General features: G+C 41.0%; 1 protein-coding gene across 2 annotated transcripts; it reads left to right on the top strand.

The window, feature by feature from the left end:
- Positions 1–548: 548 nt before the first annotated feature.
- Positions 549–23,968, top strand: LOC136879026 (THAP domain-containing protein 5). 2 transcript variants are annotated; one of them, XR_011018676.1, is made up of 5 exons: positions 549–813; positions 942–1,222; positions 10,844–11,194; positions 11,308–11,381; positions 23,801–23,968. XR_011018676.1 is itself a non-coding variant. In XM_067152750.2 (3 exons), the coding sequence occupies exons 1-3, from the start codon at positions 743–745 to the stop codon at positions 23,836–23,838; spliced, it is 390 nt and encodes a 129-aa protein (XP_067008851.2). In that variant the 5' UTR covers positions 549–742; the 3' UTR covers positions 23,839–23,968. The 2 variants fall into 2 exon arrangements, 1 of the variants encoding a protein (XP_067008851.2); XM_067152750.2 differs by lacking the exons at positions 10,844–11,194; positions 11,308–11,381.
- The last annotated feature ends 2,000 nt before the right edge of the window (positions 23,969–25,968 follow it).

Here is a 25,968-nt window from a genome sequence, read left to right as displayed (position 1 = left end):
CATAATGTAGATATACAGAGAAGGCTTCTTGACAAGATAAAAATACGGAAGATAATTTTTTAAGCTAAACAGCGCTGAACGTCAGACTTGAACTACCGTGGGCATTACTGTAGATGGAGGAAGGGAACGATGAAATGAAACTATTTACATGACGAAAACACCAAATGACAAATAGTTCGGTTACTATTGAATGGCAGGGGTTGGCATAATACAGATCTTCAGAGAAGACTTCCTGATCCTGGCAAGATAAAAATACGGAATATAATTTGTAATTTTTAAACTATTTGCAATTTAATACACAGCGCTAAACGTCAGACTCCAACTACCGTGGACCTTACTGTAGACGAAAGAAGAATTTATAATAATAATGAAATATCTCATACCGGCATCTAAAATATTTGTTTAACTTTTTGCATATCTATGCGCTTCATATGTATATATATTTTAAATGTATTTGGTTATACAATGATCTATATTATACTACATAAATACTGGCTGGACGGATTCATACAGCGCTCCTTGCTGAGAAAAGTTCCAACACGCAACCAACACGTCGTCTGCCATGTTTTCTTAGGGCACACGTCAGCTGGTAGTTGTCAACAAATTTATATTCCTTTATGCCTAATTTTGTCCCCTATGGTTTAAAGTCTTTTCCATGGTTCGGTGGTTAGTAGGGCCAGTGGCTGGGTAAACCGCTATTAGCGAAGCCCATTAAATTATTTAGAAGAACTTGTCAACAAAGATGCCTAATACGTGTTCTGCAATTAATTGCAAGAATAGAGCGAATTCAGCGTTAGATATATCATTTTATAGGTGAGTATTTGTTGCTTACTCCAGAAAGAATTAACTTCTATTATATATCTGTTTAAAATGGTAACTGTATAAATTAATGCAGCCTGTACCCATGTCCTAACCGTAACTCATCGTACATATATTTCCAGGTTTCCTTTACGGGATAAAGAATTAACAAAAAAGTGGGTTTTTAATATGAAGAGGAAGGACTGGTATCCAACTAAAAGTAGCTGTCTGTGTTCGGTGCACTTTGAAAACAAGTTTGTGTATTATACAAATGATCAAAGGCGCCTGTTGAATAGTGCGGTACCCACTCTTTTTTCATTTCCTCAACATTTACAAAAGGAAGTGACCAAGAGGGCACCACCCAAGAAACGTCACCTCTCGGAGACTGACCCTGCTGAAATTCCTGATCCAGCTGTTCAGCCAGGTAAGTTCAGGGGTGTAGCCAAGGTGCGGGGGTTAACCCTCCCTCCCCTTGCAATTTTTACAAAATAAAATAAAATAAACAGAGACTGACATTAAACAAGTGAGAGTTGACTGAGTGGGTTGGCTCTTTTGAACCTTCACAGAGAAAAAATTGTAAAACCAATATATCTCTTGAATCTATTTTCTAAGAAGCCTTGAAAGTTGAATTGTAGATTGTAATAGGAACATACCATTTTCCGTAAAACTATTCACTTTGATCATTGTCTTGCTTTGTAGGTATTTTAATGTAAGATTTTGTAGAGTACGATACTGCAATCTGAATATCAACATAACTCATTTCTATCAGTGTTCTTATAATGGCACTCATGCATACATGCATAACGCACACACAAGCACCTTCATTATGTTCTATCATCATTTTTTAACTAGCTGCCTCTGCGGATCAGTGGTAGGGTGTCGGCTTCCGGATCCCAAGATAGCGGGTTCATACCTGGCAGAGGTAGTCGGATTTTGAAGGGCGGAAAAAAGGCCATTCAACACTCCATGTTGTACGATGTTAATATGTAAAAGATCTCTGGTGACACATTTGGTGTTTACCCTACAAAATTCATTAAATCTCAGCCATAAACGCCCAAGAGAGATTTGGTTTACTCTGTCTCCCATCTAGTAGGCCTAGAGTAAAACGAACATTGAAATTGATGAGCAGACAGCCAGATGGCATCGAGTTAAAATGCCTGCACATGGTAGCCGAGGCCATAGATTATTATTATTATTATTATTATTATTATTATTATTATTATTATTATTATTTAACTATAACCCTCCACCCCATTGATTGATCCTGGCTACACTACTGGGTAAGTTGCATTTCATAATATCAATAATAATAATAATAATAATAATAATAATAATAATAATAATAATAATAATAATAATCTTATTGCAGCTGAATAGCCATGCAACAAGATATGTTTAAAAATTATTAAGGTTCTTTACTTCATTCATTCAAAGACTTTGTATGATTTTTGCACGTCGGGATGATATCTTTCACATTTTCTTTGGCATAATTTGCACAGACATCTTTTGTTTGGTTGATGGAAGTATGGATTTTCACAGAATTTATGGTGGAATCTGTGTACAGCTATATAGTTGTGTGATGGTGCTTCGTGATTTCTGGTTGGGACCCATTTAATTTCTGTGTATCATGGCATCCGATGCGTAGAATTCTTCAAACATTTTGACTCTTTTCTCCTCCCTCTGTCGGATGTGTTCTGCCGTCTGTGGTGTAGATGGTAGTAACATTTTATTTTTTATGCTCGACGATGCTGAAATGTAAATATTATATGCCAGAAAACTGAATCTTAATGAGGCTCATTTTAGTTCAAGTTTCATTATGATACAGGTTCTCCACCAATCAGAGTTCAGATTTTCATTATGATACAACTGTTTGACCAATTAGGTAAGGATAGCATCGCACCTGCGCTCAACACACTAGCTTCGCACTTGTTTCCGAAATCAAACATATTAACATCAATGCACCTTCTACTTCCAATATTCCACAACCACACGGCACATTTCCGCAAACTGTACCAACTGTACAGTAAACAATTAATATTTGAAATAAAGCTAGGTTATAATAACCTTCTATCGAAGCTTTGAAAACATATTATGTTGTCATGGTCTCTGATCCACTCACGGAAAATAACCCGAGTGCATGCGCTCTGCGCTCTGTTCAGTAAACTCAACTGTCAAGCGACATCTTGACAGGAATTTATGAATATTTAAAAAATAGAGTTATAATTATCATTGAGCATAAACAGTCATATGGTATGTAACTCGCCTATAATGATAATTAAGACACTCGTATGGAAATTATAAAACGAGCGAAGCCATTATAGGCTTGTTGCATAACATACTATTATGTGCCATTAGAAACCTACTACGAAATCGAAGTTTCTTCGTTGAGTTCCAGGAAAAAAGAAGCAGGTGGAGGAAACAGAAAAACGGACTATCTCAGGTAAGCGTGTTGGCACCAATGCTTTTCAATATTTACACAAATGATCAGCCTCTTCCTGCCGGGACGAATAGTTTCATCTATGCTGATGATTGTGTCATCACTTCTCAGGGAGATAACTTCGAGGCGATTGAACAAACATTGTCCAAAGTTCTAGACACTCTTGCTGGCTATTACAAGAAGAATCAACTAACACCAAACCCAACTAAGACGCAAACCTGTGTTTTCCATTTAAACAACAGAGAAGCTTCCCGAACTCTGAAGGTCACTTGGCAAGGCATAGCATTACAACACAATCTTACCCCAAAGTACCTCGGAGTCACTCTGGATTGTGCCTTAACCTACAGAGAACATTGTTTCAACATCAAGCAGAAAGTGGCTGCTACAAACAATATTGTGCGGAAGCTAACTGGAACATCTTGGGGAGCACAACCAGACACAGTGAGGACATCTGCCCTTTCGCTCTGCTATTCCGCAGCTGAATACGCATGCCCGGTGTGGTATAAATCTTGCCATGCCAAAGCAGTTGATGTAGCGCTCAACGAAACCTGCCGCATTATTAGTGGATGTTTGAGACCTACACCTTTGGAAAAAGTGTATTGCCTTGCAGGGATAGCACCTCCCGATATCCGCTGTGAAGTGGCAGCCAAGAAAGAAAAGAGAAAGGTGTTGACATCGGAAGCTCACCTTTTGTTTGGATACGAGCCAACACGCCAGAGGCTTAAGTCTAGGAAAAGGTTCTTGAGGGTAACCGAAACACTTGCAGGAACAGCGTAGCAAGCAAGAATTCAAGAATGGCGCGTCAGGAGTCAACATACGAGGATCAGTCAATGGATGACCCCAAAAGAGAAACTCCCTCCTGGCCATGTCACAGATTGGGTGAATTGGAGAGCACTGAATAGACTGCGCTCTGGTGTTACATGGTGCAGGGCAAACCAGAAGAAATGGGGTTTCGAAGTGGACAGTACCTTGTGTGTATGTGGAGAAGAGCAGACCACAGCCCATTTGCTGCAATGCAGTTCATGCCCATTCAGCTGCACAACAGAAGACCTGGTTAAAGCGAAGCCAAATGCACTTGATGTTGCAAGATTTTGGACTCACATAGTGTAACGTGGCTCTTCATCATTGAAGTATTTATGTTGTTTTATGTTTTTTCCTTATATTTAATTTTAAACTTATGTATGCTTCTGACACGATATAAATAAATGTCCTCTATAAAGAAGGTGCCCTTTGCTAGCTCGTTGGCTAATCGTGAAGGTGGTGACTTTGATATGCCCAAGGTTAGCTTTAGATATCTTGCTTTGACTGAGTCTGTTGTTGCGAGTTCTGACATTTTAAGGTGTTCCTATATTAGCCCAATGCCGTATGTAACTATTGGCATTATTTTTGCCCTGAATACTGAAGTTCCATTGCAGTTGTTAGTGAGAGATTTTGTAGTTGCATTATACTATATATTCCTTGTATAGTAGCAGCTGTTCTCTCGTGAAGGATAGTCCGGTCATCTGTAAGGTGATTCCTAGGTACCAAATGTATTTTCTCTTTCTAATTCTTCTCCATGTAGGGTTATCACGCTTTTCACTGCCATTCGTCCTCCCTTTCTGCAGATCATCAAGACAGTTTTGTCTCTGTTGATTTTGAAGTTGTTATATTTGCCCAGTCCTCTAGCCGTTCGACTGCTCTTTGTAGATCTTCTCTCTTATTTGATCCTAGGACCATGTCATCAGCGTATAATATTAGCGTAACATCCAATCCTTCTGTTATGTTGATTACATCAACTGTTGTAATGTTGAATAGCGGTGGCCTCGTTGGGTCACCCTGTAGTACTCCATTTGTTTGTATTATTGGGCTTGACATGCATATTCTATTGTTTATTACTAGGATTTTCTTGATGATTTTTGTTCTATTCCATTTTCTTGTTCTTGTCTGGTTATTTTCCTTAGCTTTTGCAGTATCTTCTCTCTTTTCACTGAGTCGAAAGGTTTAGATGGCCATGCATGTCCCTCTTTTTCATACTTAAGGCATTTTCAGTTTGTTCCATTAGGTATTTTGCTGATTGTAGTGTCCCTTTTCCTTTCCTGAATTCGTATTGCTCCTCGGGGATGTATTGATCTGTTTCTTCTATCAGTCTTTGATTTATTGAAAATGAAAATCCACAGCCTGTTTCGAGTCATTCGATCGGGTCAGGAATTAAATGAATGAAGCCCCATCTAGCGGCGTGGATAGGAATTGTGCCGGCTACCAAAGCCTGTCACACTCCTCCGGGGCATGATTAATGATTGACAGATGAAATGAAATGATATTGGAGAATGTTGCTGGAATGAAAGATGACAGGGAAAACTGAAGTACCCGGAGAAAAACCTGTCCCGCCTCCGCCTTGTCCAGTACAAATCTCGCATGGAGTGATTGGGATTTGAACCACGGACCCAGCGGTGAGAGGCTGGTGTGCTGCCGCCTGAGCCACGGAGGTTTTTCCTTGATTTATTATGGTAGCAGATATCCAGTGCTGGTTCGTGACATTTTACTCTGGCAGGGCTGTGCGCCATCTCTTCTCCCTCCCCGATTGGTCCAGTTTTCACTGACCAGCACCACTATACTTTCAACTAACTACACTGTGGTATTTATGCACACACATTAACAGGCTAACAGCTAGTGCAATCTCGACTTCTATGCCACTGCACTGTTTCACTAATCACAAGTGGCAATAATGACATTCATGAAAACAAATAAACAGTGCACTCCCAAATTTCTCTCTCCTTGCTCAAATTTCAAAGCATGAAAATGTATTTAACAATTTGACCACCCTACAAATAGAGCCGCCACGTTAGGGTTACATTTTGAATTTTTTATTTTACCTTTTTTTAGAACTGAATTGTTTAAATAGTCAGTATAATGGGATTCATTTCTTTTTTTAAATGTTTTGGAATTAATCTCTAACAACAATTAATATAAGACGTGCGGGGAAAAGGCTAGGTACATTGTAAAGTGGTTGGCAATATTCCTGAGGGCTCTGCCGTTCAGCGCTTACACCCTCCTGCACTCTTCCTTCCCCTAACGAGCCGATTTTGTCCTTCCAGGTTCCTCCAGCACCTACACACTTGTCAAGTCTTGGGACACCTACTGAGGGCTCTGCCGGATAGACCATGCACCCGCCTGCACTCTTCTTTCCCCTGACGAGCCAACATTGTCCTTCCAGGCTCCTCCAGCACCCACACACTTGTTAAGTCTTGGGACATCTACTGAGGGCTCTGCCGGACAGACCATGCACCCGCCTGCACTCTTCTTTCCCCTGACGAGCCAACATTGTCCTTCCAGGGTCCTCTCGCACCCCGCACACTTGCTAAATCTAGGGACCTACTGAGGGCTATGCCGGACAGACCATGCACCCGCCTGCATTCTTCTTTCCCCTGACGAGCCAACATTGTCCTTCCAGGCTCCTCCAGCACCTCACACACTTTGCTAAATCTAGGGACCTACTGAGGGCTATGCCGGACAGACCATACACCCGCCTACACTCTTCCTTCCCCTGACAAGCCTGTATAGTCCTTCCAGGCTCCTCCCGCACCCCGCACACTTGCTAAATCTAGGGACCTACTGAGGGCTATGCCGGACAGACCATACACCCGCCTACACTCTTCCTTCCCCTGACAAGCCTGTATAGTCCTTCCAGGCTCCTCCCGCACCCCGCACACTTGCTAAATCTAGGAACCTACTGAGGGCTATGCCGGACAGACCATACACCCGTCTACACTCTTCCTTCCCCTGACAAGCCAACATTGTCCTTCCAGGCTCCTCTCGCACCTCACATACTTGCTAAATCTAGGGACCTACTGAGGGCTATGCCGGACAGACCATGCACCCGCCTGCACTCTTCTTTCCCCTGACGAGCCAACATTGTCCTTCCAGTCTCCTCCAGCACCCACACACTTGTTAAGTCTTGGGACACCTACTGAGGGCTCTGCCGGACAGACCATGCACCCGCCTGCACTCTTCCTTCCCCTGACGAGCCAACATTGTCCTTCCAGGCTCCTCTCGCACCTCACATACTTGCTAAATCTAGGAACCTACTGAGGGCTGTGCCGGACAGGCCATACACCCGACAGCACTCTTCTTTCCCCTGACGAGCCAACATTGTCCTTCCAGGCTCCTCTCGCACCTCACATACTTGCTAAATCTAGGGACCTACTGAGGGCTATGCCGGACAGACCATACACCCGCCTACACTCTTCTTTCCCCTGACGAGCCAACATTGTCCTTCCAGGCTCCTCTCGCACCTCACATACTTGCTAAATCTAGGGACCTACTGAGGGCTATGCCGGACAGACCATACACCCGCCTACACTCTTCCTTTCCCTGACAAGCCTGTATAGTCCTTCCAGGCTCCTCTCACACCCTGCACACTTGCTAAATCTAGGGACCTACTAAGGGCTATGCCGGACAGACCATACACCCGCCTGCACTCTTCTTTCCCCTGACGAGCCAACATTGTCCTTCCAGGCTCCTCTCGCACCTCACATACTTGCTAAATCTAGGGACCTACTGAGGGCTATGCCGGATAGACCATGCACCCGCCTGCACTCTTCTTTCCCCTGACGAGCCAACATTGTCCTTCCAGGCTCCTCCAGCACCCACACACTTGTTAAGTCTTGGGACACCTACTGAGGGCTCTGCCGGACAGACCATGCACCCGCCTGCACTCTTCCTTCCCCTGACGAGCCAACATTGTCCTTCCAGGCTCCTCTCGCACCTCACATACTTGCTAAATCTAGGAACCTACTGAGGGCTGTGCCGGACAGGCCATACACCCGACAGCACTCTTCTTTCCCCTGACGAGCCAACATTGTCCTTCCAGGCTCCTCTCGCACCTCACATACTTGCTAAATCTAGGGACCTACTGAGGGCTATGCCGGACAGACCATACACCCGCCTACACTCTTCTTTCCCCTGACGAGCCAACATTGTCCTTCCAGGCTCCTCTCGCACCTCACATACTTGCTAAATCTAGGAACCTACTGAGGGCTATGCCGGACAGACCATACACCCGCCTACACTCTTCCTTCCCCTGACAAGCCTGTATAGTCCTTCCAGGCTCCTCTCACACCCTGCACACTTGCTAAATCTAGGGACCTACTAAGGGCTATGCCGGACAGACCATACACCCGCCTGCACTCTTCTTTCCCCTGACGAGCCAACATTGTCCTTCCAGGCTCCTCTCGCACCTCACATACTTGCTAAATCTAGGGACCTACTGAGGGCTATGCCGGATAGACCATGCACCCGCCTGCACTCTTCTTTCCCCTGACGAGCCAACATTGTCCTTCCAGGCTCCTCCAGCACCCACACACTTGTTAAGTCTTGGGACACCTACTGAGGGCTATGCCGGACAGACCATACACCCGCCTGCACTCTTCCTTCCCCTGACGAGCCAACATTGTCCTTCCAGGCTCCTCTCGCACCTCACACACTTGCTAAATCTAGGGACCTACTGAGGGCTATGCCGGACAGACCATGCACCCGCCTGCACTCTTCCTTCCCCTGACGAGCCAACATTGTCCTTCCAGGCTCCTCTCGCACCTCACATACTTGCTAAATCTAGGGACCTACTGAGGGCTATGCCGGACAGACCATGCACCCGCGTGCACTCTTCCTTCCCCTGACGAGCCAACATTGTCCTTCCAGGCTCCTCTCGCACCTCACACACTTGCTAAATCTAGGGACCTACTGAGGGCTATGCCGGACAGACCATACACCCGCCTGCACTCTTCCTTCCCCTGACGAGCCAACATTGTCCTTCCAGGCTCCTCTCGCACCCCACACACTTGCTAAATCTAGGGACCTACTGAGTGCTATGCCAGACAGACCATACACCCGCCTGCACTCTTCCTTCCCCTGACAAGCCAACATTGACCTTCCAGGTTCCTCCCGCATCCCGCACACTTCGTAAGTCTAGAGACCTACTGAGGGCTATGCCGGACAGACCATACATCCGCCTGCACTCTTCCTTCCCCTGAGAAGCCTATATCATCCTTCCAGGCTCCTCCAGCACTCCACACACTTGGTAAGTCCTTTGACCTGCTGAGGGCTCTACTGCCAGAGCCTGACCACCTCAAGGCTAAAGAGAAAAAAATGTGATTGCTGGACAGCACCACTGTTTGAAAGCCTTTGCTATTCCCTTGAATATAGAAAAGCAAAATGTTTACACTCAAAATAAAAATAACATTGTATAACTGAATATCACACCACGTAAGTTTGACTTCGCTACATTAGTCCATTTCTTTATGTAATCAATTACAGAGTGAAATAATGTTAAATATTTTTGAAAAGGCAATGAGGCAGTGCCCAAAAGCGCCTCATGCACGAACCGCCACTGAAATATCCTGTATAATTTGCTCTCTGGTGTTATTCCCCTGTATGAGTTGGGGTCTGCCATATTTGCTTTGCCTTTATATAATACTTTCAATGTCGATGTCTTCTAGCTTTCTGGTATGTACCCCTTTTCAAGACATTTTATTGAATAGTTTCAACACTAGTGTTTCTGTTGTTTCCTTTATGTGTTTTTGAAAATGCAATCTGGTTCCATTGCTTTCTTCTTCAATGCATTTCAGAGACTAACAAGGTAAACTATGATCAAACAGCATTTGTAATACAATCCGGATATGATAGGTGTAAGGTCTTGATCACCACATGTGTCAGTGATAAGAACACTTCAGTTAAATAGGGAACCTATTGTTATCATCTAAGAAGTTAGATTATGGTAGCTTGTCAGTGTAAGAGAATATGTAGAAGAAATTAAAGCAGCAGCCAAGTTTTCAGATTAAAAACCATGGAATACCATGATAATTATTCATCATAATTCAGAGACAATCTTCAGTTTATTCTTAATACTTATGACAGCTCCTGGACGAAACAATCTTTACATTGGTCTGTTTTTAGACAAACTTTGCTTTACAGGAGTGAAAGGTGGTTGGACTCAGGATATCTTATTTATAAGTTAGAAGTACCAGACATGAAAGAACCGAGAATGATTGCTGGTACAAAAAAATGGCGTATGGCTTTTAGTGCCGGGAGTGTCCAAGGACAAGTTCGGCTCGCCAGATGCAGGTCTTTTGATTTGACACCCGTAGGTGACCTGCGATTGCTGGTTCAAATATGTGGGAACAATGGCAGGAGGTTCCTTGGAATAAGGATATAAGGACTAAGTTAGGAATTAACTCAATGGATGAAGCTGTACGCATAAATAGGCTCCGGTGGTGGGGTCATGCTAGGCGAATGGAGGAGGGTAGGTTACCTAGAAGAATAATAGACTCTGTTATGTAGGATAAGAGAAGTAGAGGGAGACCAAACTGATGATGGTTAGATTCAGTTTCTAACAATTTAAAGATAAGGGGTTTAGAACTAAATGAGGCCACAGCACTAGTTTCAAATAGAGGATTGTGGCGATGTTCAGTAAATTCACAGAGGCTTGCAGACTGAACGCTGGAAGGCATATCGGTCTATAATGATGATTTATGTATGTACCGGTATGTTATGACAATAAGGCTATATCGTGTTGAAGTTGGTACGTAAGTGAAATGTAAATAAATTAGGGTGACAGTTAATTTATTGTTCTAGATCTGAGTGGAGGTAACATTGCCCATGACCACTGCTACAGTCTTCCTAGTCCAAAAAAGAGATTTGAAGATTGGCATATGACAGGATTATGGAAGAAAATTTCTTACTAAAGAAAGAAAAAAAAGTGAATCTTGTGAAACAAACTGTTGTGCAGGAGGAAAAAATATGGTTCTAGTTATGAAAAGGTGATAGCCAGATGGTTCAACACGTGACCTTTTATTGAGGAACAAATTCTCAGACACACTGAAAGAACTTCGAAACCTTCAGGCTAAAAGGGACTGTTCATCAGTATCCTGACTATGTAAAGAAGTTTTCACTCACCATGTATTTTTATTCACTACGAGCCTATTGGTAAGTTTTTCATTTCTCATATTTCTTCTTCATTATGTTGCTTCACTGGAAATATGATTACATTATTACCAGAATGTTGTTCCATATTAAATTTCTAAAATTAAATGTTCCAGGTATGTGAGGAAATTTGCAATGCTTCCACATCCAAGGACTTTACATCACTGGGCTACTGCAGTAGATGCATGTGGTAAGGTTCACAAATTCTGTCATACAGCTCACAGACACAAATCAAGTTTGGATTGTGGTATAATTTTGTCTTGCACATTTTACAGTATGATAGAAGCTGTGCACAGCCAAAGAGGTCACAAAGTGACACAAGTCCAGCTTCATGTCCGTCCATGCCCTGCTCATTATGGACTCGTTTGAGTAGAACTCTATCCAAATTCTTTTAAAATAATATTTTAACTGCACAGTGGAGAATGAGGAAAACATATCAGGCAAAAGTTCACCAAACTGATATTCTTATAAACTTTTATAAAACTTTTTCTATTTCATGGAATTCAGAGTAATTCTCCTTAAATAGTCTGTAGATCTCCGTCCATCTTAACCAGTCTAAAGTTCATGTGTCTGTTTAAGAATGGAAATATTTTGTTTGAAATCAAATGAATATTTCAGATATGGTACTATATCTCAATCCATTGCCTTTAGTATATCCCCAGAAATCTTATCAGTCCTAGCTGCTTTTGTAGCTTTCAACCTTTGTATGTTTTCCAAAAACCTTTATTTTCATAAGTAAATTTCAGTACTTTGCCATTCTTAGTCACTACCTCAACTTGGACATTTTCCTTATATCCAGCTATCTTTACATACTGCTGACTGGTCACTTGAATCTGTAAGTCCTCACATATACAGTCGCCTTGTTTATTAACTATTGCTGGAATGTCTCTCCTGTAACCTGTTTCTGCCCTAAAGTACCTTTACATATCCTTCCATTTTTCACTAAAATTCATATGAATGTCGATTATGGTTGCCATCATGTTATTCTTAGCTGACTTTTTTGGTAAGTTCAGTTTCCAAGTATGTAAGTTTGTTCAGTTTCTCCTTGATCAGCACAATCAAAATAATTTGATATATCACACACCAATGCATCTGAAGAGTCAACCCTCTGTGCCTGCGGAGAAGAACAAACCATGGCCCACCTACTTAATTGCCTCCTGCCCTCTCATTTGCACCATGCAAGATTTGGTGAAGGTCACACCAAATGTCAGATCTCGCCAAATTCTGGTCCGATATGATATAATTGTTATTTGAATGCACCTCTAGTACGTTTTCACCAGTTAGGCCTGTCTCTCATTCTTAATTAATAATTTATATGATGTATTGCTTCTGATATGAATAAATACATCTGTGATTTGATTTGATTTGTTTATTTATCATCAACAGAGTTATTAATTCTCCAATTACAGATGATATAATACATTCAAATAATACCAGTATTAACAGCACTTACTACTACTACTACTACTACTAATTATATCCAAGCAATGTTATAATATACACATATTTACAAAAAAACATAAGGAAGAAAAAAAGACATGAAAACATAAAAGTGTTTATACATTTGAAATGACCGAAGGAAGGAAGTATAACTTTCAGTTACCAAATGCGCAGAACAAGTTACAAGGAACACTCTGTCTATGAAGCGTCTTAATGTCTTTATTTCTCTATTAATTTATAATATAGTATGTCTTTGCCATTCCTTACCACCTTTAATGGCACTTACCTGTTTTTGCACTCCTCAGCAATTGCTTTAAACCCATCCCATATGCTGTCTGCACTTGTACTTACCATTTTCCACTGACCATGTTATTCTTAATAAACTTCCTCATGCATTTCTTATGAACTATATGGTATTGCCTAATAGTCCTACTTTTACAACCTTCCTTTCTATTGCATTTATATTTAACTACAACAAAGACATTCGTGATCACTTATGCCATCTATCACTTCAGTTTCTCTGTAAAGCTTGTCTGGTTAATATCACCGCCATATCTAGAATATTTTCCCCTCCAGTTGGTTCCACCACTTTCGGATTCAGCTGCACTTTCCAAATTAATGAAAATATTGTGACAATAGACAAAAGAAAGAGTGAGGCAGATGTATCGTGGGAGTGTCAGTTGTGTGAAAGTAGGAGGAGAGAGAACAGACTAGTTTGAGCAAAAAAGTGGATTAAGACAAGGAAGTGCTCTGTCACTTTTGCTCTTCATTGTAGTAATGGACGAGCTAATGACAAAAGTGGCAAGGAAAATTGGGGAAGGAAAAATGAAAGTGATGATGTTTGCAGATGACTTGTTAGTCTGGTGAGAAAAGGAAGAGGATATCCAGATAGAGTTAGATGGATGGGAAGAGGAGGTGAAACAATATGGAATGAAATTTAATGCCCAAAAGAGCGAGATAGTGATCACAACTAGGAATGAGAGACGTACAAGAGGGATAATGCTCGGAGGGGAACGGCTTAGGAAGGTAGAGAGTTCCAAGTAGCTGGGAAGTATTATAGAGGAAAGTGGGAGAAATGATAAGGAAATAGTCGAGCATGGAAGACAAGCAGGAGCATTCCTGAAAAGTGTCAGAAGCCTGGTTTAGAGCAAAGATGTCTCTCAGAGAAGCAAAAGAGTGATATACAGGACGTACTATGTACCTGTTCTTGTGTGTGCAGCTGAAACTTGGTTAATGAGGCAAAGAGCTGTGACTAGGATACTGCCACATGAAATGAAATCTCTGAGAAGCTGGATAGGAGTGACAAGAATGGATAAGATGAGAAACGAGAAGGTTAGAGATATAGTAAAAGAAGAGCCACTACAGAGCAGGATAGAGGCATCTAGACTTCGATGGTATGGACACATGAAGAGAATGACAGAGGAAAGGATACCGAGGAGGACGCACAAAATGGAGATAACAGGAAAACGACCGAGAGACAGGTGGATAAAAGGAGTGGAAGAGTGTGAACAGAGAAGAAGAGATGGAGAGGCTTATGTACCAAGCAGACCTGGCCAACATCTGGAAACTGCATATGATGATGATGATTGTGAATATATTGCTTATATTATACATTCTGTGTAGCAGAGTGACCTTTGGTATGCATCATGTTATGGTTTCTCCATTGAGAATGTACTGCTTGATTTATAGTATTTAATTTGATCCTCCTTGCATCCTTGTAAGTAAAGATTGAATCACCTCAAGTTTTCCCCACTTATTCCATATTTTTACAATTTCCCAATTAGAACTTGAGGATCAGCACAACACACCAGTGCAACTTTCAGCTGTGCTGAATCTACAGGTAGCAAACTTCATTTGAAAGTTTGATCAGTGCACTCATCATCATCATCCTAAACCATCTCCAGTTTCCCGGGTGTGGTATATGAGCCTCCTCCATCTCATCCTGTCCTTGTACCATTCTTCCTCCACCAACTTGTCCCAATCATGACCTCTCAGCAGTACATCGCTCTTAACTAAATCTATCCATTTCCTTCGTGGCCTTCCCACGGGTCGTCTTCCTTCTACCTTTCTGTCAAATTCCTTCCTTGCAGTTCTGTTTACTGGCATCCTCTTCATGTGACCAAACCACTTCAGTCTTGATATCTGAATCTTATTGAGGAGAGAATCATCTATTCCTACTTCTTCTCTAATTTTCTCATTCCTAATCTTGTCTTTCCTGGTTTTCTGGATCATAGTGCGTAGGAATTTCATTTCAGCTGCCTGAAGTTTGGAATTATCTCTATTGGTCAGTGTTGTGGTTTCGAGACTGTATGTAAGAATTGGTGTATAATAGGACTTGTACAATGTCATTTTTGTTTTCATGGGTATTTGCTCATCCCACAGCAGGTGTCTTACCTGGTGGTAAAATTGTGTTGCCTTATTGATTCGATTGTTCACCTCATGTTTTGCTAGGTTGTCATTTGATATAACGCTACCCAAGTATTTGAAAACTGGAACACTGTCCAGTTGAGCTTCATTTAACCTGACTATTGGTTCTGCTCCTTCCCCATACACTTTCATCACCACTGTCTTGGTCTTGCTGATGTTTAAACCATATTTCTTAAACTCCTCATTCCAGCTTTGTATTCTCTCTCCCAATTCCTCTTCTGAGTCACTCCAGATCGCAACATCATCTGCAAATGTGAAGGCTTTGATATCTCCATGTTCTTTCCTTTTAATAGATTTCATTACTACATCCATTACAATAATAAATAGAAGTGGTGACAATGAGCTGCCCTGCTACACTCCTCTCTTTGTATCAAACCAGTCCGACAAACCACATCCTACTTGAATACAGCTTCTGTTCCCACTATACATTTTCACTTTGTCTATGAGGCTGTCTCGCACTTGAAGTTCTTTCATGCATTGCCAAATTCTTTCCCTTGGTACACTATCGTATGCTTTCTCAATGTCCAAAAATATTAGAAATAAAGGCTTGTTCTTCTCCCAGTATTTTTCCATTAGCATCCTAATTGCAAATATAAGGTCTGTAGTTGACCTTTCTGGTCTGAAACCATACTGCTCTTCTTCCAAAATTGGTTCAACAATATCTCTGATTCTGGTCTCTATTATTTTTTCCAATATTTTCAGGACATGAGACAGTAGTGTGATACCACGGTAATTAGTACATTTTCGTCGGCTTCCTTTCTTGAACAGAGGTACAATGATGCCCATCTTCCAGTCCTCAGGAATAGTATTTTCCTCCCATATCTTGTTGAGCAGTCTATAGAGCCATTGGATTCCTGGAACTCCCGCTGCTTTCAGCATATCTGCACTTAGTTCATCTACGCCCACTGCCTTTCCTTTCTTCATGCTCTTGAGCGCATTTTCAACCTCAAGCCATGTAATTGGTGGTTCAGTTGTGGTTCCTCGACTTGGCTCTCCTCTATCCGTTGTTATGTTTTCTGTATCTCCATTCAGCAGCTTTTCGAAATAGATCTTGAGTTCTTGTTTAATTTCTCCCTCTTCTTGTGCCAGAGTTCCATCATCACGTTCTATTGCTTTTATGGTCTCTTGATCCCTTCGCTTGTTTTTCACTACTCTGTATAGCAATTTCATATTTCCTCTACTGTCCTCTTCCAGTTTGTCTGCAAACTCATTCCATTTCTTCTCTTTTTCTTCCCTTACAATGTTCTTTACAGCAAGTTTCTTGTTCCTGTATACTCCTTGGAGTCTTTGTATTTCTTGTTCATTTCGTTCTTGTCCCTGTTTTTGTTTTTCCTTGTCCAGTGCCTTCTTTATTTGGTTTCTTTCTTTCACCGCTGTTTTCACTCTATCATTCCACCATGGTGTCTCCTTTTTTCTTTTGATAGAACTTGTAACTCCACATAGGTTTTTGGCTTCTCCCACAAAGGTGTCTTTGAAGGCCTTCCATTCTTCATTAACGCTGGTTACTTCACACTTCGGCAAACTCTGTTGAATCCTTAGTTTGTATTCTTCCTTTATTTGGACTTCTTGCAACTTCCAGGTTTTTAACCCTTGGTTTTTTCGTAGTAAGTTTCTGCACTGTTAGTTGAATATTTCTTCCTGAAACCATGTTGATTATTTGTTAGCAAATGATTGCTTTCTTAATATCTGGTTAAGCAGTAACCCACAGTTTATTTAAAAACATAATTGAAAAGTTATTTCATATGGATACGGTAATGGACTGTGATTGCCTAATTCACATGTCCCTCTCTTACGACTAGGCCCTAATCATTGCACATTTCAGTCTTCCTGGAAAACACATACTCTGAATGATTGATTTATCAGTTGAGCCAATGATTCACAGACTTTTTTATTAACTTTTTAAGTGATAAATGCAGGTACTCCATCCCATCCACTACATTTTTTAATTTTTAAGTCTCCTATAGTAGTAGCCTATGTATTTCTTAAGCTGTAACAGGTTCTTAATTTACTGGCAGTCCCTGCTCCTTGACTCCCGAGCAATGTAAGTTCTGTGCTTTAGTCGTATACACCTGCTCTTTATTTTCTGCTGTGGCTTCAGACTTCATGATTGGTGTAGGAGGGGCCAAAATCTGTAGTAGTGGGAACAGAATTCAAATTTTTCACCCTGTGACGCTTCATCTCTTCTCTTACAAGATCCTTGCTTCATCTGGATAAAGTGCTCTACGAAGAAAGACCTAGTTTTTATTTGTGGTAAAATTCAGTGAATGTGTGGTTGTGAGTAAATAGTTTTACACCTCGTGCTCTGACCATCCCTGCTTTCATTTTTATGTTTTGGGGTGAAATTCATATTAACAAGTGTTTTCATTCTGTGGAAGTAGCATTTCACAACTCTCGGCATGTTCTGAGCAAGGCTGTTTTAACAAATGTTTGTATTTTACAGTAAAATTCAGAGATTGAAATGCATCTGTGTATTAGCTGCCAATTATGTAATTTAATGTGTAGTGATGCTATGTTTTGTTGCAGGTACTCCACATGTTCTAATTTTGAACATCACTGTTAATTTTGTTTCCTTTTGTGTTTTGTCGGAAAATGCAGTGAAAGTGTTTTTATTTTGTGTTTTGTACGTGCTGTGTTTTTATTTTTTGGTTCGTATAATGACACTGGGTTGCTAAGTAGCATTTCTTACAGCATTACATGGTGTCTGTGCATGGCTATTTTTGTACTTAGAAGTAAAATTCCATGAACGAAATGCTTCCTTTCGTTAGCTGCTGAATTTGTGGCAAAACGTTTTGCAGAATATACAAATGAAAACGACACATTTCTAAAATTCATCCTGGAATGAAATATAATCCATTATAAACTGTATTATGGTTGTTTTAAGTGTGCAATTTGCTGCCAAGATTTTATGACCATGACAGTTTCAAGGACCATGTGTGTGAGACCTATGGTAATACAATCAAGACAGAAACTCACAAATTTCTGTTGGAATTTTCCTTTGTGATACAGAGACAGGGCAAATTTGTATGCGATAATTCTTTTGCTGTAACATTTTATTGCCATCGATTTGGGAAGTATAGGACAAATGTTTTGCCAGAAAGTAGACAAAGAGAATTAAAAATACAGGGTACATCAAAAACAGGTGCAGGACAAACTTCCAGTATCTCTGGAAATCTTGAGAGCCATTAGTGCGACGTAAATCTTCTATTATGTGTGGGTTACTTTTATATATCTTATCTCTTAAACTACATCACAAATGAAATTTGCAGTGCGTTATTCAGGACTGTGGGCTTGTTCCCCGAAAACGTTATACACTGCAGTCATCAGGTTGTAGCCTCATCTTGTTGAAAGTACCCATCCAAGAGTACTCTTCTCTTTAGTCAGTTGTGGAAAAAAAGGAAATTGAGGATCAACTCAATATAACGGTCAGAGTCTCTTGAAAATGAACGGCCCTATTAATGACACACCGTACACCGATATTGGTGAAGTGAAGTGTCGTGAATTAATCATAGTTTTCCCTGGACCAATACTGGTTATATTGTGCATTAAACCACTCGTTCAAATGAAACCACGCCACATCAGAAAACATTATCAATGCTGGATTTAAATCACCACTGGCAACTGACTAAGGGACCAATTGTAGTTGTGCATTCTCGTGCAGGATCTCTCTGGCTTCATTTTTGCACTTCTGATACTCAAACTAAAGAGACTCCATTGAGAAAGTCTACTTTCTTGGCTAACAGGAGGAGATGGGTAATGGTGGGAATTAGACCATCCTCTGTCCCCTGGGAGAGGGTATATAATTGCCAATGCTTGTTACTATCAAGAGCATAGGGTGGTGGCTAATGCAAGGATGGGATTCAGATATAGACATTGAGAGCAGCATTAACACTGCGAGAAGAGCGTTCCTTTACCTCCGGTTTGAAACTTGTTGGAGAGGTGTGAAGTGTTGATTTACCTGTGCTGCTTTACAGTCTAGAAGGGTGAACCGACTCAAGGGTAGGTGTACCGCAAAATGTTGGAGATCCTTTGCCATGTGCATTCTCCACGCTCTCAAAACTCAAGAAATATGGCAATGTAGAAAGGACGCATGCGAATGGGCAGGGAAGATCGTCCTGGGTGCGAAACTTCTGAGAGTAGTTTGACGTCTGTGAGGTAATCGCTGTCAGAATACATTTGTTATACTGTGACGTTCAAAGGAACCACTTCTTTGATACATGGCCTCTGGCAAGGGATTAACTTCCTCGTAAACCACTCCTCCACATCATCTTTATAATGCAAATGGTTTTTATTTGTGACAGCATAAATTTATATTTGTTACTTATTAAGAAGTGTGTGTGTGCTTTTCGTTTTGTTTTTTCATGTGAAGCAGCAAATGCAGGCTAACAGGCAGTGAATTCATCCTGTTGCACCAATTACCTTGAAGTCCAACTACATAAAGAAATCAATAATCATAATTGTTACCAGGGTCTTGTGCATCACAGATAGAGGTGAAAGAAGGTGTGGCTTGAATGGGTCTAATTACGATATCAAAAATTAATTTAAAACTTTAAAATAAAGGTTATGTTTCTTTTCAGAAAATCAAACTTAACAACAGCGTATCAGGTACAATGACAAATGACAATTTTGATATAAAAATAGAAAACCCCAGAATAGGGAATTGTAACAGTTTTAGGCTTCAAGCTCCAAACTTACCAGTTTACAATGACGCCGATGTAGCGTTCCATTGGACACAAATTTCCAGAGCACTTTGCTCCAACCGTTACAAATTTACGGCCTTCCAAAGGCACCACTCAATATTACAGTAATATTAGAATCTCAAAAAAAAAAAAAGCTTACATGCTCTCCAACTTCAACCAAGGAGGCTGTGGTTCCTATTTCTTACAGCCTACTCAAGACAACATTACACCAAAAATCTTACTATTTCTAGCCTCTCTAGGCACAACCTACAATTCACAATTTTTGTACACAGGAGTATCTAGTACCCATACTACTGGGCCTTCGTGAAAAAGAAGAACAGGTTAATTTACTGGCCCAAACTCAAAATAGATTGAGGCATACACTATCGCTCCTTGAAAACTCGGTTTTAAAACCCTACTTGGGCTTGTGGCCCAATGATGCAGAGGCTAATCTCACACTACTGAGCTGACTAGAAGAACAAGTTACTTGGTAATTTGCATTAGAAAAATGATTACAAAATCGTAGTCACCTCAGGATAAATTGAAGGGGAACTCAAGAGGGTGACGCACTTTCTATCCCTGATTTTCAGTTTAAGACTTTATGAAGTTTTACATTAGCAAGAAGTAATTTACATTTTAGAAATCACACGGTTACATAGTTAAAGCTTAGAACCTTCCCCTTGGATAGGTTGGCGGAGATAGCTACAGAGATAGAAAACTGGTGGCCATTACCTGGGCTGATGTACTGCCTGCCGAAGAATGAGGCACGCTGCCTCCTGTCTTAACACACACTCTCTCAGAAATTCGGCGATCTAAAAGACAAGGTAGCTTGAAAAAGCCGCAGCTTATATACCCGAAGGGATGATTCAAGAAGGCTTTGGACTAAATCCGGACACACCCTCTCATTTTTATTGGATAGTTTAAAAGTAACAAGAAGCCTATTATTGGCTGAAAAATAATTACACAAGATTTCTCATTGGCCAGAGTCAAAGCTGGCAAGATAAGGAGGAAGTGTTACAAACCTTGAAATATCAAAATAAATGAAAGTTAATTTAGTTGAGAAAACATAAGAACACAAGACTTCTTTAAATCACTAGTTCTTCCACCATGCACCAGAGTGCATGACCACAGTTTTTGTAAGGGCATCTATGAAGAAAATTTCAAACTTCTTGCTGTACACCAAAACAAAATAAATAAATCCAGTCAGTTTAGGAAAAACTCTGTTATTTATGAGTGACATCTTTCGATTAATGTCCCAACTTCATGCACTAGCTGTTTCAAGATTTGTGTGAGAAATAGTGTTCCTTAATGTGTTCTTTTGAATGTGCAGAGTTGAGGTGTACCTCTCGGTACAATAATAATTATCTTCTTTCAGCTTTCTTGTTTTCCCTGATAGGGACCAATAAATTGTTATGAACCCTTGTTGAAAATTTAATTCCTCAAAATACAGGATGTCTCTAACCTTTTGGGTCAAATTGAAACAGGTAATAATGGGTCCAGATATTGAGATAGGGAACTAATGGTCAGAAATGCATATTTATTGTGTTATGGACATACACTGCACAACAACAACAACAACAACAACGTAGCTCATAGTAATTGTTCAAAGACAACTGCCAGTCTCAGTTCATGTATTGCAATGGCCCAGGCCGTTCTGCCACACTCTCGCAAAGATCCCGGGTGTCTGTTGTACACTGGAACAGGCAGCAGGTGATAAACAGTGTACAACCCTGACCACCAAACAGATGCACTGTACACAGCTTAGCTCATAGAACGTATGTCATGTGACGACTGCACGCATCGCACCAGCGCGTTAACCTGTGTCGCGTGCACACCACTATACATGGTGTTAGTTGTCCATTGCATCAGACATCTTGCGATGTGTCCATGGTGAGGTGTGTTACTGTGTACAGTGCATGCCGCGTAGTCAAAGATGGAATGTTACTCGTTACGAGAGTTGGCATACGGTGCGGCAGGATGTAGTACCCGTAACGCAGCACGAATGTACAGAGAACGCTTTCCCAACAGGCGTCATCCTAGTTGGAAGAAGTTTATATCAATGGATACCAACTTACGAGAGACAAGGTCGTTCAAGCCACAGAAACCCGGTCAAGGTTCCCATCAAAGACACGTCCGAACTTCAGACCTTGAGGAGATCATGTTGGATCGTGTGGCCGACCATCTAGCAATAAACACTCGTCAACTTGCCTGTGAAACGCACACTTCGAAGGATACAGTGTTGAGAGTACAGGTATTACACCCCTATCATAAAGAACGTGTGCAGGCACTGAGAACAACGGATATTGAACCCCGCGTTCTCTTCTGTCAATGGATTATCCACCGCAGTGCTGTAGGGACGAAGTTTGTACAGTTCGTATTGTTCACAGATGAGACCTCATTCACCCATGATGGTGTTTTCAACAGCCGTAACAGCGATGTCTGGAGTGAGGACAATCCCCGTGCCACCCACATCGGTGGCCGTCAGCAACGATTCTCTGTCAACGTATAGGCATGCATTGTCCAAGATCACCTAATAGGACCTTATTTGCTGCCACAGTTCCTGGAGCCTGTACTCCTTGTTATCTGCGAAAGGATGTGGTTTCAACAAGACAGTGCACCAACCCACTTTGATGTTAATGTCCGCAAGCACCTGAACAACCCGTACCCTCATCATGGGACCCCCCTTGTGGGTTGGGGCGGTAGAATAACACCCACAGTATCCCGTGCCTGTCATAATAGGCGACTAAAAGGGGCCCCAAAGGCTCTGAACTTTGGAGCATGGGTTGGCGACCATGGGGATCTTAGCTGAGTCCTGGCATTCCTTCCACTTACTTGTGCCAGGCTCCTCACTTGCATCTATCCTATCCGACCTCGCTTTGTCAATTCTTGTTCTTTTCCAACCCCGATGGTATTAGAACACTCGAGGCCTAGGGAGTCTTTCATTTTCACACCCTTCGTGGCTCTTGTCTTTCTTTGGCCGAAACCTTCATTTTTCGAAATTCTCTGGTTCCTTTCATACTTTTTCCTCTTTTAGTGTTATATAAAGGATGGTTGCCTAGTTGTACTTCCTCTTAAAACAATTATATTATTTCGTGTAGCTATTTCTAGCTGAGTGCAGCCCTTGTAAGGCAGACCCTCCGATGAGGGTGGGCGGCATCTGCCATGTGTAGGTAACCGTTATTGTGGTGGAGGATAGTGTTATGTGTGGAGTGTGAGTTGCAAGGATGTTGGGGACAGAACAAACACCCAGCCCCCAGGCCACTGGAATTAACCAATGAAAGTTAAAATCCCCGATCCGGCCGGGAATCAAACCTGGGACCCTCTGAACCGAAGGCCAGTACGCTGACCATTCAGCCAACGAGTCAGACTCTTAAAACAATAATCACCACTCACAGCATCCCCTGGCTGTCGTAAGAGGCGACTAAAAGGAGCCCCAAGGGCTCTGAACTTTGGAGCGTGGGTTGGTGACCACGGGGCCCTTAGCTGAGTCCTGGCATTGCTTCCACTTGTGCCAGGCTCCTCACTTTCATCTATTCTATCCGACGTCCCTTGGTCAACTCTTGTTCTTTTCCAACCCCGACGGTATTAGAATACCCGAGGCCTGGGGAATCTTTCATTTTCACACCCTTCATGGCCCTTGCCTTCCTTTGGCCGATACCTTCATTTTTCGAAATGTCTGATCCCTTCCATTTTTTCTCTCTGATTAGTGTTATATTGAGGATGGTTGCCTAGTTGTACTTCCTCTTAAACAATAATCACCAACACCACCACCCAGAAGGTTTCAGACACGCTGTATATGTGACTAGTTGAATTTGTATTGCTTCGGTGGTAATTGTCAGAATGATCTTCTTACATTTTCTATTGGAACTCCCACCTGTGATGACCCGTTCTTCATGGGTTTTAACCCCTTCATTCCTGAATTTCTTCTCTTTATTGATCTTTCATTGCACCTAAGGATTGTATCAGCTCTTCATACATTAAGGTTTACATTTAAAACTTTGCATATGGTTAGTATTGCCAGAGCATGGGAAATAATTTTGCCGTATTAATGTACATTTCCTTTCAGATGCTGGTGATTTGCCAATCGTCTCACTCGACAAGTGAAGATCTGCTGCTGGGTGAAAACGATGTTTTGGTATTTAGCAACTCGATTGATTACAGGCGCGAAACTATTTCAATCTGTACACTGATACATTTGTAACTTTCCTGTGTACACTTCAGTTTTGAATAAATGTGTGGGTAATCAAAAAATATAAACAGTGTACTTTGTTTTGTGTTTAACTTTTTCCTGTTCTATTACCATTAGTGTCATGGAGAGGGATTGAACCAGGAAGTGTGGGGGGCGGGGGGGTAAACATCAAAACTGAAAAGAACAAAAAGCTACAAAATGGTAAGATTTTTGATGCTCTGTGAGCTAATTTCGACAAAGAGGTAAATCTAATGATTTTGTAAGAAAATATTTTCCACCTAATTGATACCTTTGTATTTTGCCTTTGGCAGTTTATAATATCGTTAAAAATAACAGTACATGTTTCGATCGCTTTGCGATTATCATCAGCTGTATACATAAAAGCTTAGATAAAAAAGCATCAAAAGTAAGCCCATAATAAAATCCTTGTTGACTTTAAAACTATTGTTAGTAAAGGATGTATGGGTTGGAGGGGGGGGTGTTTGCGGCAGGAAGTGTGCAGGTGTTACAAGGAAAATAATTTAAAATAACTTAAAAACTTCTATCTTATTGAGATAAAATGTCTTTAGTATCTATCTAAGTCCTGAAGGCGTAATTAAAATCACTTATTGTGTTACCTAAGCTTTTGTGTATACAGCTGATGATGATCGCAAAGCAATCGAAACATGTACTGTTATTTTTAATGATGTACATTGCCAAAGGCAAAATAAAAAGGTATCGATTAGGTGGAAAATACATATTTTCTTACAAAACCATTAGATTATATCATCGATATGACTGAAGTGGATAGTTTGTAAAAGAGGTAAAGGTTGACAGTTTACCGACTTAAGTGCGGTAATAATAGTTATTTGAGATTTTAATTTGATAATATACCATAAAAATTTCACCAAAGGAACAATACTACACATGTATAACAGTACGGCATAATTATACAATTAAAAATAATTTAGTATTTGACTACACGCTAAGAAACTAACAGACACTAAAGAGAATGCCAAACTGACGTATACGCGCGGCAAGCGGGTAAATCATACCTGTGTCCGTGACCTTGGCAAAATATATACTCTGCTACCCTTCCTCACAGCACGTGAAAAGTCTCCACTACTACTTGTTGTGGCGTAATACAAATTGGTTAGCCGCAATGAACGACATTTTGTGCGAATTTCTGCTAATAATTTTGTTAACAATTAAAGAAAATAAAGGAAAGAATTACCTGTAGTTGATAAGATAACAGGGCTTGTACAAATTGCTAAAATGGAATAAAAATGTAATGTAAGATACAGGTTTGCTTCAGAATTGCTGCAATCTCGTTTTAAAATATCACTTCTCCAACGATGCCTGTCAAACATATCAGTTATTTCTTGTTCTTCAGCAGTTCAGTCGCATGATTGCCCATTCTGTTCTGCATACAGTCGGTCTGAGGTAGGTAGTAATTTATCAAGCAAGTTGGCCGTGCGGTTAATGTCGCGCAGCTGAGAGCGATAGTGGGCTCGAACCCCACTGTCGGCAGTCCTGAGGCTGGTTTTCTATGGTTTCCCATTTTTACACCAGGCAAATGTTGGGGCTAAACCTTAACTAAGGCCACGACTATTCTTCCCACTCGTAGCCCTTTCCTATCCCATCATCACCATGAGCAACACATTAAACACATTAAAATACACTTTTGAGAATCTTCCTCGTCACTCAAACTTAGATAAAAGTGAAGGACAAAAACAAAACTTTTTACAGTGTAAAAAGTGGACATTTAAATGGTGTTCCCAATCAGTCAGTCAGTCAATACTGATCTGCATTTAGGGCAGTCGCCCAGGTGGCAGATTCCCTATCTGTTGTTTCCTAGCCTTTTCTTAAATGATTTCAAAGAAATTGGAAATTTATTGAACATCACCCTTAGTAAGTTATTCCAATCCCTAACTCCCCTTCCTATAAATGAATATTTTCCCCAGTTTGTTATCTTGAATTCCAACTTTATCTTCATATTGTGATCTTTCCTACTTTTAAAAACGCCACTCAAAGTTATTCGTCTACTAATGTCATTCCATGCCATC

The sequence above is a fragment of the Anabrus simplex genome, chromosome 8, assembly GCF_040414725.1.
Source record: "Anabrus simplex isolate iqAnaSimp1 chromosome 8, ASM4041472v1, whole genome shotgun sequence".
NCBI lineage: Eukaryota > Metazoa > Arthropoda > Insecta > Orthoptera > Tettigoniidae > Anabrus > Anabrus simplex.
This window is presented reverse-complemented; position numbering and strand designations above follow the sequence as displayed.

Excerpts from the sequence above, each read along its gene's own strand:
- LOC136879026 (XM_067152750.2), top strand. The coding sequence starts at position 743 with ATGCCTAATACGTGTTCTGCAATTAATTGCAAGAATAGAGCGAATTCA. Across the intron at positions 814-941 it reads TTAGATATATCATTTTATAG|GTTTCCTTTACGGGATAAAG; the intron begins GTGAGTATTTGT and ends ATATATTTCCAG. Across the intron at positions 1,223-23,800 it reads TGATCCAGCTGTTCAGCCAG|ATGCTGGTGATTTGCCAATC; the intron begins GTAAGTTCAGGG and ends ATTTCCTTTCAG.